This window comes from Aspergillus mulundensis (assembly GCF_003369625.1).
Source record: "Aspergillus mulundensis strain DSM 5745 chromosome Unknown scaffold_1, whole genome shotgun sequence".
Classification (NCBI taxonomy): Eukaryota; Fungi; Ascomycota; class Eurotiomycetes; order Eurotiales; family Aspergillaceae; genus Aspergillus; species Aspergillus mulundensis.
The window spans coordinates 3,440,296-3,453,796 of record NW_020797889.1 but is presented as its reverse complement, the minus strand read 5'-3'; the positions used below and the strand labels follow the sequence as shown (position 1 = coordinate 3,453,796).

General features: G+C 51.5%; 4 protein-coding genes across 4 annotated transcripts; 2 read left to right on the top strand and 2 right to left on the bottom strand.

Moving 5' to 3' along the window:
- Window positions 1-2,311: 2,311 nt before the first annotated feature.
- On the top strand, window positions 2,312-4,546 carry arg2 (acetyl-CoA:L-glutamate N-acetyltransferase; the record flags this gene model as incomplete). Its single annotated transcript, XM_026744622.1, has 3 exons — window positions 2,312-2,359; window positions 2,412-2,576; window positions 2,636-4,546. 3 exons carry the CDS (start codon window positions 2,312-2,314, stop codon window positions 4,544-4,546), a joined length of 2,124 nt encoding a protein of 707 aa, XP_026607785.1.
- Window positions 4,547-5,967: 1,421 nt separating this feature from the next.
- Window positions 5,968-8,597, top strand: DSM5745_02605 (sterol homeostasis protein ARV1; the record flags this gene model as incomplete). The annotated part of the gene is made up of 4 exons (XM_026744621.1): window positions 5,968-6,887; window positions 7,247-7,388; window positions 7,438-7,491; window positions 7,548-8,597. 4 exons carry the CDS (start codon window positions 5,968-5,970, stop codon window positions 8,595-8,597), a joined length of 2,166 nt encoding a protein of 721 aa, XP_026607784.1.
- Window positions 8,598-10,241: 1,644 nt separating this feature from the next.
- Window positions 10,242-11,425, bottom strand: DSM5745_02604 (BAR domain-containing protein; the record flags this gene model as incomplete). Its single annotated transcript, XM_026744620.1, has 5 exons — window positions 10,242-10,274; window positions 10,335-10,466; window positions 10,528-11,077; window positions 11,135-11,290; window positions 11,391-11,425. The coding sequence occupies 5 exons, from the start codon at window positions 11,423-11,425 to the stop codon at window positions 10,242-10,244; spliced, it is 906 nt and encodes a 301-aa protein (XP_026607783.1).
- Window positions 11,426-11,862: 437 nt separating this feature from the next.
- Window positions 11,863-13,148, bottom strand: DSM5745_02603 (uncharacterized protein; the record flags this gene model as incomplete). Its single annotated transcript, XM_026744619.1, has 4 exons — window positions 11,863-11,909; window positions 11,967-12,401; window positions 12,455-12,545; window positions 12,594-13,148. The coding sequence occupies 4 exons, from the start codon at window positions 13,146-13,148 to the stop codon at window positions 11,863-11,865; spliced, it is 1,128 nt and encodes a 375-aa protein (XP_026607782.1).
- Window positions 13,149-13,501: the final 353 nt, after the last annotated feature.

The following is a 13,501-nucleotide window of genomic DNA, read 5'->3' as shown; positions in this document are numbered from 1 at the left end:
AACACGTTAACAGCCTTATAAAAAACTAGCATGTTAATAATATATTTTTCTTCGCGTAAATAAATTTTATAGCTTTATAAGTGCAGGTACTTTAATTTATATATAAATTTTTATAAAAAACTAAGTACTAGTACCTTAACGGCTACTATTTTTTTTCGCGCGGTTAACTTAGTAAAATTTAAAATTTTCTAAGTTTTAACAAAGACTAGCCCTAGTAGGAGCGTTATTACAAATTATATATATATTACCATATAAATTTAAATAAACTCCCTACTAGAAATAGCGGCCCTCGGGAGCGGTGGGGAACGTCGGTGGAATAAGAGCAGCCATAAGTTATCAGTTATCTGGACCGGCCCTGGTGCCTATCTTGATCTCCCCACTCTCGCTGCAGCGCTGCTTATCTAGTCACTTAGTGACTTCGTCCCTGAAGTCCAGAGTCAGACTCGACATCCTCGAGCCAAATGCCGTCAAATAACCTCTTGAGATCGGTGCAAACATAAGAATATGGTCCAGGAGCTCGGTTCAGGGCGCTTCCCTGGCTCTCCAGGTTCCTAGTCCTCATTTGTCACCTCCGGCTTCATTTCTACGGTCATCGCGCCATTGTGAGGGAGCGACATCAGCCCTTTATTACCGATGAGCTCCAGATGGATGCTTGGCTCATTTCACGAACACCAAGTCCAACAGAGATCAGTTTGTCCATCCAGTATCCCATTCACCAGTGCTTCGTCTAGCAGCGGCCCGCGTGCAGTGTCATGAGAATCGCCCCGTTCTTCATCTTCGGAATCCTTGGCTTGAAAAAGGAAATGTGTTGCAGCGGTCAAAGGTAGGTTAATGCTGACAACACCAGATTTCTGCAACTGTTCGTCAGAGTTCTCATATCTTGCATTCCATCAGAAAGACAAGTGCAAAATTGGACCACCGGGTGGGCGTTTCACCATGCTCCTTTTCTGGAAGCCTCGAACCGCCATGATATATGTTGATCACCCCAAAGCCCTCGCTTGCTTTGCAATGTTCTCATAAACCAGCTTCCCTTTGAACTAGAGTCTCCGCATAGCAGGTCTTATTTGTCCCGTCCTTCCAATGCCACGACCTCCAGATTTTTGCTGTCGGCATCGCGGCCAAAGGGAGTCTTGCATTCGCATCCACTGTTTGGCAATACCTTCAAGGAATCTCTGCGTGGTCAGACCTAAGACAGAAAGATGGCAACATCCGCGGTCACCTTTTGCGTACGCAAATATGTACATCACCTGAGGCACAAATCCGGGTGTCAATGTTCTCGTAACCAGCCCTATTGTGTCCCAAACCCCCGCGTGCTGGAAGCTTGTAGACAAGTGTCTGAACAAACTACCTGTTTCGGGGAAAAGATCCACCCTATAGCACACGAAGAGGCTGTTAAATGTGTCCGATTGACATTTGTCTAGAGAGTGCACCCTACCGAGTGGTATGATAAGAAAGCTATAATTCGACTCAAGTCCTTTCATTGGGCTGACAGTGCTGAAGTAGCATTGACCTAGAGCTAGAGGGGGTTCTGATACCTCTACGGACCCAGCTGTGCTCACGTATGTATGGGCCATGCGAGATGTTTGGCTTATGAGGTCAGGCCGAACTTCAATCGGATGATAGTAGCAGTCGACGTGTGTAACGTTCACTTGCATGTGAGCGAGCGCTGGATTTGATAGGGCATTGTCGATCTTACGACTTTTACCCCGACTATTCTTGAATCTTGATGACAAGCTCGGCGGAGAAGGGCCTCGCCGGAAAGATAATTCTGTAGAATACGAGTAAATGGAGTCTTTACTTGGACATTGACGTTGCGGCATATCGCTCAAGCAGTTGGGCAGTTGATAGCGATTGTACTGATTCTGAGATGATGCTCTAGAAAACTGTATATAATTCGGACACCCCGCGGATTCCGAAGCCAGCTGTCATCCCCCGGGGAATGCGAGTGCGCATCCTCGGAGCTCACCAGTCACCACCTTGGCTATCGGTATCCGTTTGAGGGTTATTTCGACATGCAAATTCAATATTTGATGAACATCCCTGCAGCATACTTCCAAAATCCCTCATGTAGAGGTATAGAGAAGAGAGCGCGATCGGCGTCGGTCTAAATTGACGCAGCCGAGAGCGGAGCGGGAGGAGCATCGTCATTGACTCACTTTTTCCCTCGCGATATAATCGACCCATTTTTCTTCCTCTCTTCCGACCGCTAACTGCTCCCCACAATGTTCTCTGTCATTCCGGTTCCTTGAGGAGCTTGGTAGCTTGCCTGTCCCTGTGCCTGGACGGGCTTCCAGCATTCCAGCACTGAACCATGAGCTCGAGGGTGCTCGCTTCGCGGGCCGCGCAGGCCCCTCTCAAGGTATGAATGAAAGAGCCCCATTCAGTACAGTTATCGCTAATCCTCGCTCTAGCGGCATCCAGCCGTTGTAGGTACCGGTGATGAAGCCCATCCGACCCCTCGCCGGTGTTTCTCCTCGTCATGCGATCGCAGAGTTAATCAGAGCGCCGAGTTCTCCTCCACCAGCCAAAGCTACGACCGCCTCGGCCGACGAGCGAAGGAGAAGTTGCTTGATAGGGTATGCTATTCAGCTCCTGGGTTGCGCTCTTGCCGTGATTCTGACTGCTCTGAATCCAGGATTTCTTCATGAGCTTGTTGAACTCGGCATCTACCAAGCGGGAAGCCAAATCTTACCTTGCGCGGCTCAAGGCCCAACACCCGGCGAAATCGCAGAAGAAACCGTCGAACACACCGATCGAGCAGAATATCGTCGAATCACTACCTTCCGGAGTTAATCTGGGGTCTTTCTACGGCGCATCGCGATCTGTGTACCAGAGTCCTGTTTTTAGACAAGATTCAACGCCAGCGCCGGCGCGTGAGGACGTACCAGAACGACTACACCTGGCCTTGGTCAAGATCAAGACGCCTCAGCTGCTGGACGATACCACCTTGAATGGGGTGGCTAGAACGCTATCACAGATCAACCGGCTGGGTTTGGCCTGTTGTGTGGTGGTCGATCCCGGCCCGGATGGCGATGCGCATGCCCTGCGAAAGGTGGCTACAGAACAGATAGGCCGTATTGCGACAGCTGTCGATGCTCAACCAGACTCGAAATCCTCGCATCTCTACTCGGTATTGTCATTCTCGGCGAATAGACCAGACGTACCAACAGTTTCGTCCCGAAAACAGCTCCTGGGTCCCTTACGAGACGGTCATATTCTAATCGTTGCGCCAATTGCTTACACCGAGGATACACCAAAGGCCGTGATTGTTCCCGCAAACGATGCCGTTCTTGCTTTGACAAAGGAGCTGGCGGGGCTGGCTACAATGCCGGATCCTGATGAGGATCCTATGGTCACAGCTCAAAAGATTGGTGACTTACAAAAGGAAGTGTCTTTGGACCGCGTTATCCTCTTGGATCCTCTGGGCGGCGTTCCAGCTTTTAGGGGACCCCAAACATCCCACGCCTTCATTAATATGGACCAAGAGTTCGAAAACATTGAGCGTGAGCTGCTACAGGTTCGCAAGCCAGCAACTGAGAGCCAGGGGGCGAGTACGGCTGCAGATCCAATCTCAGATAGTAACCCGCTCTCAAAGTTTACCAGCACTGAGATTGCGTCTACGCCTGCTAAACAAGCGCTACTATCTCTCAGTGTTGGCGAAGATACTATCGACGGCCACTTGGATAACTTGCGGTTATCACAACAAACACTCGCTATGCTTCCGTCCGCATCATCTGGAATCATTACTTCTCCGGTCGAGGTTGCGAATTCCGCGCGTTCACCCGAAATGTCCCCATCTGAGCTGTCAGTCGGCACCCGGCGACAGAGAAACCCTCTGATCCATAACCTTCTCACAGACAAGCCTCTGCTTTCATCATCTCTACCTCTGAGTCGACGCGCGCGCGGCTCGCTTCATCTCCCTGCTCCTCCAACCACGTTCGTCAAGCGAGGCATGCCTGTCAGCCTTATTCCGGACCCTCGAGTCCAGATATGGACGGCACAGACGCGCCCGAGCATGAACCTGGACGATCCTACAATCGATCTGCCTCGGCTCTTACATCTGATTGAAGACTCATTCAACCGCAAGCTTGACGTGAAGGACTATCTCAACCGGGTAAACGGCCGCTTGGCTGGTTTGATCATTGCCGGTGAATATGAAGGCGGTGCTATATTGACCTGGGAGCTTCCTCCCGGCGTGCCAGACGACGGAAGCGAGGCCAGTACGGCTAGGATGGTGCCATACCTCGATAAATTCGCGGTCCTCAAGCGCAGCCAGGGTGCCGGCGGCGTTGCGGACATTGTGTTCAACGCCATGGTACGGACATGCTTTCCCAACGGAGTATGTTGGCGTAGCCGCAAGGACAACCCGGTGAACAAGTGGTACTTCGAGCGGTCATTGGGAACTTGGAAGCTCGCTGATACCAACTGGACTATGTTCTGGACGACTCCTGATCTGCCCGACCAGCCGCAGATGTTCCGGGACTATGAGGCTGTTTGCCGGAGCATCCAGCCGAGCTGGGCGGATGATACAGGAGTTGTTGATTGATCTATATGTATATATGCACATAGACGGTATATAAAATCATATAATGAGTTGGACGCCACTACTGGAAAAGACCAAGATAATCCCGATTCCCCAGACCAACATCCAATTCTAATCACCGAGCAGGTCTACCCCGCTCCAGGTCTTGCCCAAAGTTCTTGCCTCTGCACAGCCCTCCAAGCCTCCTGGGTTGACAGCCAATCGTGCCATTTAATCCTGTCACCCTGAATGGCATAGGCTATTCTACACGAACATATTGACAGGGATATGTTTGAGGTGCACTGGATCAACTCGGTGCCTAAGCCAAGAATGCCCATAAATACTGCCTGATTCCCTCAAGTAGTCCATTCACCATCACTGCGACTTGAAAACTACCCTATTGCATTCTTCTGCTATCCCCAGCATCCAACACTACCAAGTGAGTTGATTATCGCTAGGAGGAATCGTTTGGCTGACAGATCAATGTAGTAGAAAGATCATGTGTCAGAGGCTTATCGAGACGATCGAACATTTATGCCGACACAGAGTTGATTCTCCTGGAAGTCTCAGGGAACTTGACGGCTGCAATAATTGCGGCATCGTGCAGAAAACAATGCACCTTGGCAAGACAACCAAAAGAGATCCATGCCCTGACTGTATCGACAATGGTACATACGTGAAAATAGATGGACGCTGGGAAAAGGCCTAGCAGTGGATCTATTAGTTTTGTGATGTTGATAAGAGCTGGTCTCCACAAGCGGAGTTTGTGGATCTTATCTACAATTAGGTACAACAACCTGCTATGAATTTACGTTGAACTAGGGAGTACAAATTGCAGTGGCTACATTGTATCCTATTTAACAGAGGAAAAGTCTAATGAAACTGGTTATTTGCTTCAAGTCGAGGATGCTCTCGTGCCGAGAAACAAGGCAACATCAGGCAACACCTGCACCAATAGAACTAGACCGCTGCTCTTGCTTCCTCTTAGTTCTCCTTTTTCCCTCTTCGCTCGCCCTCTCTACAAACATCTGTACCCAAGCCTTGCTTCTGTTCTTTTTCTCAACACATTGCCTCTCACTTATCGCTTGAGACCTCTCATCTCGTCATGAACATTCAGAAACAATTCCCTACCGTGCATTGGATCTGGAGAGGAGGTATCTCCTTTGTCTACGAGGTCCACCCTCTAATCGTGGTCAAAGTCCCAAAATCTGGAGAATTTGAGAGGAAGCAATTCCATAAAGAGCTCGAGATATATCGATTATTCTCGCAACATCCGCCTTGCCCGTCCATCGTTCGGTGTTTTTACTTTTCAGAAAACGGCATTTTCCTCGAATACATGAGAGGTAGGGTCCCATCAGCAATTTCGGCTTAATCAGCTGATTATCCTAATAGATATGTCGCTTTCTTCTAGAATACAGGACAATCATATTCGGGACCAGCAAACCATGGTGGTCACAAAAGTGGAAAAGCTGGAACCTCTGCCCCTACGAATGGAATGGATGAACGATCTCGCCCAAGCCGTCGCTTACTTAGAGTCACTTAACCTCGCTCATGGTGACCTACGACCTGAAAATATCTTGCTCGATCGCAATCGACTGAAGCTATCTGACTTTGATTGCACGGCAGAAATCGGAGCAGATTACGAAGCTTGTATGGCTCCATATGGCAGAATACTTAATAGCCACGACACAGACCAAGGGAAAAGTGGTACTTTTGGCTTTCTAGGCTCTCGGACGGAGCAGTTTGCCCTTGGCTCCTTGTACTATCTGATGAATTATGGCTTCGAGGTTTATGGAGACCGATGTCTTACTGAGGATCCTTATGAGCATGGGCCCAAGGTCGTGGAGCTCCTGCAGAACATGGAGTTTCCGATATTGGACGGCAACCCGTTGATCGACGACATCATCGACAAGTGCTGGCATAATAAATATGCCACAGTCTCAGAACTGGCCGCTCATACAGAAAAGCTTTTGCGTGAAAGTACCCATACGGTAGCTAACGGATTGGGTAGCAGAGAGGAAGAGAGCAGAGGTGTGGAAATCAGAGAGGATAAAAGAAAAGAGGAAGAAGTGAGAGCCCCTATCAAGGCCATCTCTATCGTCCAATGGTGTATGATTTTAGGGCGCGTAACGCATGCGTTATGGTGCGGCCTTGAGGGTTGGTGGGCTTTTGTATTCCAGAGCACCAAGAACAAGGTCAAAACCGCCGGGCAAGCTAACCATGACAGTGGTTATAAAGTGGATCAGAACCCCTTGGAAGAGGACTTGACTTCCAAAAAGGTAATTTGTCAGGACTTGGAGAAACGTGGACTTCTTCGCGTACTCTCTTCAGACGAGCCGGAGCAACTTGGGTTCACATTTGATTGGTATAGACACAGTCTCTAAGTTTGGGCAAGGCCTCAAACGGATTATGAGCAACGAATCCAGGAATACGCTTAGCACACTGAGTTCGATCTTCGAACCGCTAATTATTTAAGACTTTGGAGTAGATATGAGTGGGTCGACCATGCAAGAAAGATCTGTATACCCGGATAGACACTCCAGAGTCGTACCTAGTAACTCCTTTTTCACCGCCCTCGGCTTATCGTCCACCAACAATCGAGACCGAGCACATTTCTCCTTTGCGTAGCACGGCGTGTTCTCTCTTGTTCTGAATCGCTCATGATGGGCTGCCCGTGATGCCGATCTGCATTGAGTGCTCGTACCCGGTCTCCCACCTGTACAGCGCCTACAGCCGCGCCGATGATCGGTCTCTGGGCAAAGGAGTACGCTTGACGCAATGTCCGCGGTGCAAGCGATTCGCCGACAAATACGTCGAGTATGATTTCGTTGTTATATTCATTGATCTCGTCTTGATCAAGCCGCAGGTACTTTGGATCCCCACGATGCCTCGGGCTCGGACTGATTTGAACCTAGGTATACCGGCATCTCCTCTTCAATCGCCTCGAAAGCGACGAGCGCAAGTTTGATGTATGGTTCCCTCAGATCTTAGAAATAGACATGTTATTGACCCATCTCCGCTATAGCCTTCGATCACCCGCCTAGGCGTCCTCCTCCTCCTCTTCGATGTCTATCTCACATGGGCGCGGATCGAAAAGTCCCCGTCAATCGAGGGGACCTTCCTCGAGCGCACTCCCATTATCATCCAATACCTTTTCTTTCTAACATTAAATGCACTCGCAACCCTTGCCCACCACCTCACAGTCCGTCTCCTCGCTTCAATCATCGCTCCAGCATCATCATGTTCACCTACGCCAACGAGACAACCCACCACTACCCCCAATGCCGCCGCGACCGAACCTCAACCCGCCGTCGTCTCAGACCCCACGACTCCAGTCCTCCCCTCTTTTCCCCCGCAACAGGCGCCAGCTCAACATTCCTCGCTAAGCCCACCAAAAGGTACGCCGCAGAGTTCCGCGCAAGAACTCCCAGGTGTTGAGAACCAACGGCCCCTCCAGCCGTCCCCTTCCAGCCCCCGCGACTCGTTCTGCGGCTTGCCGCCGCCCCTACGCCGCGCGTCGACGGCGCCTGTACAAACCATTCAGCCTCTTTCCCCACCATCTCAGACTACTCCGACGGCAATTAGTACCGCGCTCTTCGTGAGCAGCTGCGCGAAACTTTTCCCGATCCTTCTTGTTATATGGGGACCCGATGGTCGCATCTCCAGCTCCAGCTCGACCTACAGTTCGGGTTCGATCACGGGTGCAGCATCCACAGCACAGTCGAACATCGCACAGCGAGCGCTAGGCGGCACAGTCTCTGCGATACCTAGTTCAGTCGGCTCCAATACATCAGTCGAGCCACCGTCGTCCGTCTCCGCATCCTTACTAGAAGGTTTGATCCGTGTCATACCATCCGGGATACCCACGAGCTACGTAATAAGTCTCGTGGACCTGGTGAGTTCGCTGTTCACGTTGGGCGCTGCGGATGCGCACCTTGTGCTGCTGAGCAACATCGAGGCTTTATATATCCTCCTGGGATGTGGATATTTTCGGGCTATGGCGCTGGCGGTCGCGGGGTTGATGGCTAGGTGGACAGTCCAGAAGGTTATCCTGGGAGCTGTGGGCGTCGGATGACCTTCAACTATCACACTCCAGAGTTCGTGAAGTGCCCGTCTACTTATATTAATCAAAGCACCAAACGCCAATGGATATAGATTATCAAAACGAAATAGAAAATAACTATACATAACATAATACCGTCCCTTGGGACATGCATCCATACCGTCCTCATCTGGCTCTTCTATGCAGAGTACGCTGTAGACATAGACGCTCACCCATCCAACCCCCCTCTAACCACCCATCCAACCACCAAGACCAAAGCAATTCCCAACCCGTCCCCAAACCAACGAATCAAACCAGACAACCCCCTACTGCGGCACCCGATCAGGCCGAATATCCGCCCTCTTCGGCGCAATAAGCGGATGCCACTGCGCCAGGAACGTAATCGCTGCTCACAGTCAGTACACCCTTCTAGATTCAATGCAACCAAGCGAAGCAAGGCGTAGGAGAAAACATACCCCACATCAAATAACAGCTCGCGATCGAGAGGATGAGCGTGCTTCGCCAGAGCCTGCGTTATTTGTTCGTTAGCACTGTCCAGTCCCTCCTTTGTCCATTGGCCAATATATCACACGCATATGGCATATGTGTAGATGGGCAGGGTAAGCATACGTCTGGTTATCGCCCTTCGGACTAAACACCCAAGCCGCGACGGCGGCGGCCACGACGACGATAAGGCCGATTATGAGACTCCAGCTGCGACAAAAGATATTAGCTTCCGCTTCCGCTCTTGATTCCACGATGTCTTCCTGTTCCATCCCGGTCTCGTGGTTTGGATCGGACCGGCTGGGAAGAGGTATTCGTACCCGTTTGCCATGCTGTTCGTGAATCGGCTCGGAATACAGATGGAGACGAGGGAGGTTCGAAGCGGGATGGACTGGACTGGACTGGGCCGGCCTAGTCAGTCAGGTAGCGAGAATCGTCAACTCCGGCTCTAAGTTCGTTGATGGTTGGGGGAGTGAGCTGGTTGCTTTGCGGCGTCGGATGGAGCTCGTCGGGAGCGGAGGCTGTCGACGCCTTCGGCTTCGAATGCGGTTTCGTCTGCGGGTAGAGAGCTGCGCGCGGATGGGATTTAGTGGATGTTAGGCAGGTGTTTCGGTACTTCTTGTGAGACCAGTTGACGTTGGTCTCGGATAATGGATTCAATTGCTGATGGAGCTTCCCCGATGCTGCCACATCGAGACGGATGGGGCTCCCGCTGTGTGGCGGTGTGTGGCGGTGCGGTACGTTTACCGGTATACGCAGCTCTACCATGTAATATGTGAGTCTATATTTTACTCTAAATTTGATAAAGCATTCGAGATCTCTGCACTGGACGTATGAACTACGGTTCCTGCGTATAGAGGAATGACTAAGTGAAATTCGGGTTCAAGATTCTGCCGACGCGATGACTTTGCTATCAGAGGCGTCCCTACGGACTATAGTATTAGGGAACAGTTCCATACTTCAAGACTTTGGATAGAGTGTAACATGAGAGATGGATTATAATTGACGAAGGATTGCGGTGATTAACCACGAGCCTATCGTCAAGGGATATCAAACGTCCTTAGAAGTCCAAATACGTAGATCACGGAGGTGCACACGTGTAAAAGAGACATAGGGATAAAGTAGACAAAAAACGATGCTCGCTGATCCTAGCTATGAACTCCAATCAGCCGCCTAGGCACCCTCGCGGCTCTTACGGTAGCTGGCCTAAGCCAAGTTAGTATTGCCAGTGAAGTAGCATCTCTGCAAGCGAGATCAGTGGTATACCTCTTGCTCAACCTGAAGCGAGTCAACGACAGGAGCCAGCTCGCTGAGAATCTCGTAAGATCGCTTGTGGTATTCCAGCTGCGCGGCGATAAGGTCCGCCAGGTTCCTCAGGGGTTCAGGGGTATCAAGGACCTTGAAGAGCATAGTTAGCCTTAACCGCAACCTTATCTTCAACTCGCGGTCGCAAACGTACATTCTTCATAACGCTCACAGCCTCCTCTGTCTGTCCGACAAACTCATCCTCCGCCTGCTCGATCTCAGAGCGAGCCTCCTCGCTCAGGTGGTCCCCATCACCACCATGCTTCGCCTTGACAGAGTCCAGCATAAGACGAGCATTCTCAACATTCCTGCGCGCCTTCGCGGCAAACATCAAGTTCGTGTTGAGGGTGGTGTTCCACCCAGCCAGGAAGCGCGACTGGATCTGGGCGTCCTGCGCCAGACGGGCCTCGCCCACCTTCTCCGAAGCAAGCGCATACTTCTCCAGCGCAGTCGCAAGCGGGTCCTCGCCGGCCGTGGTGCTAGACAGGGTCTGGGACCCAGCTAGCGAGGCGCGCGCGATGGCATGGCTGAAGGTCTTGGGCTGGGGTTTGGCGGCGGGAGGAGCGGTCAGGGCGGCCTGGGCCTCGGCGGGGGTGCTGGCCTGCGAGAGGAGCTGGACTTTCTCGTTGATGGTGCGGCCGAGGTCGTTGAAGGATTCACGGATGTTGGGTGGGTAGTCGTAGGGTTCGTTGGAGTATTGGGAGCTGCAGATACAGCGTTACTTATTGTCACTGGGTTTGGGCGGATAGGCAGCAGCGTACGTCACCTGGAGGAGCTTCTGGTGCACCAGCTTCAGGGCGTCCACGCGCTTCTCGAGCTCGATGTACTCATCAGGGAGCTGGGTCTTGTCTTCGACCTGGCCGAGTTGTTCTCGGATCAACTGCTGTGTGCGCGCAGCGAAGGGCGTGAAGTTCGCACTGTCCCGGAAAACAGTTCCATTAAGTTCATGTCAGTAACGCAGGCCATTGCAAGCTGGTCGGGAGGTACAGTTAAACAAGTAGGCTGCCGTTATCTCACCTGAAGTTCTTGCCGAATGCTTGGAACTTATCCATGTTTGATACAGGTCGCAACAGTCCAGCTGGTTAATGAAGGGAATGAAAGGGTTCGGCTTGCAGTAGTGATAGAGTTGTTGTGCGTAGTTTGTTTAGGGAGAATGGTTGGTGTGGACACAGCGAGTCGAGGCCTCCCGCACCGCCTTGCACCGCCACTGTCACATGCGGACACTATGTCAAGTGACAGCTTACTATAAATGCTTACTTTGGACGTCTATATTATTCGAGAGTCGAGACATACGTAGTATGAAGTATTTATCAAAGTACATTGGCTAGAGAAGCAAAAAAGCGCAGTCATGGCCGTAACCTGGTATCATATACATACTCCCATCCATCAAGCATGCCGAAGAAAGACGGAGAAGAAAAACTGAAGATAATCACGAAATCTAGCAAACATTTAAGGAAAATCGTCAAAAATCAAAGAGACCAAAGGCATCTTAAGTCATCGTCGCAAGCATGCGACGCAGGGTTCGAGCGGGCGGACCTAGTTCAAATGTCAATCGAATGATCTATAAATCTGGAAACTGCATTGAATGCATACCTCTGCGTTTCTGCTTAACTTCCAGCACTTCCTCTTCATCGCCATCCACATCACCGTAAAGCGCAGTGGTCGGGTCAAAAGGTGGTCTGTAATTGTCGATCTCCCAATCATTAAGATCGCTATCGCTATCCCGCGGGCTCACAATCATGATCGCTCCTGGGTTCTCGATGTGGCCGGAGCGACGCTCCATTACCATGCGCGGGGGTGGTGACGAATAGCGGCGGCGACGTGGCTTGACCGAGATTGATCGCGAGCGTGAGACAATCCTCTTCGTTGTAGTCGTCGAGTAGTCGTAGGGGCGGGACGGCGACACGTATCGCTCAGGCGATGGCTCGATAATCAGAGTCTCGCTTGCCCTGGGCCCCATGGTGACTGTCTCTACCTTTCTGCGTCTGGATGTCGCCCGGACATGGGATCGTGCTCTTATAGGAATGACTTAAGCAGGGTCAGCACATATGCTCAAAGGGAATAGTGCACGTGGTTGGTACCTTCCGGTTGACGCTTCAACTCGCGACTTCTTTCAATGATAGCGTCAATTTGTTCCTTCGACAAAGCGAGCTGGATGATGACCAGATCACCCTAATATCTGTCAGTATCAATAAACCCCACCGGTCTGAGTAGCCATACCTCTCTCTCATAGGGATAACCAAATTCACGAATTGCCTTAGTACTGACGAGATAATCCGGCATGCGAGTCTTTCCCTTGCGCGGATAGGGTCTAATCTCTTCAACCGTCTCTTTGTACCGCGTCTCCCGCGCTGGGACCTGGATGGTCTCGATCTCGTCGCGATGAGCTCGTCGGCGCAGCGGCGGTGGGCTAGGCGCACCCTTGGGTAAATAGCCACGGTAGTACTCGTCTATCTTGCGCAAGGGAATGCGATCATATGTATCCAAAGAAGACTGTCGTCTGAGCATCCTAGGTCGTGGAGGGGGGCTCTCGGCGTGACGGCGCTCATGGCGGACCAGTGCGCCTCCGTGGCGGAGGTGGTCATCATCGTAGTGTCTGCTTGGCCGGCGAGCAGGAGGCCCATAGCGATCGGTTTCCTGTAGGCGAGAGTCCCAGCGGAACTCATCCTTGCGGGTTGGGCGCTCGAGTACCGCAGGTCCGCGGGAGTGATGACGGCCGCGCGACTCGCGAGCATAGTAGTCGGTCTCGCTGTCCAGCTCGGAGTAGCGAGGCATAGTATCGGATGACCCAAGGGGTCAGTGTGAGCGTACCGTGGGTGACGCTGGCGGGTGACAGGAACGGACCGTAGGCAGCAGGCTGGCGTGACTTGGTGGGGTAGAAAGAACCGTGGACGAGAAGGACAATGGGGAGTTCGACTTGAGAGGGGCTGTTCAGCTCACAAAGGACTGAGCGACGACGATATTTCCAACAGGCCTGAGGACACAAAAAAGGTAGAAGCGCTGACGAGCAGAAGCGTAGAGGCTGCCTGGTCGAGAAATTTATAATCGAGCGATGACGTCCTGAGTCCGGGGGAGCCTCGATACTAAATATAGAGCCACAGGCGTAAATATGATACAATCTGTTACGG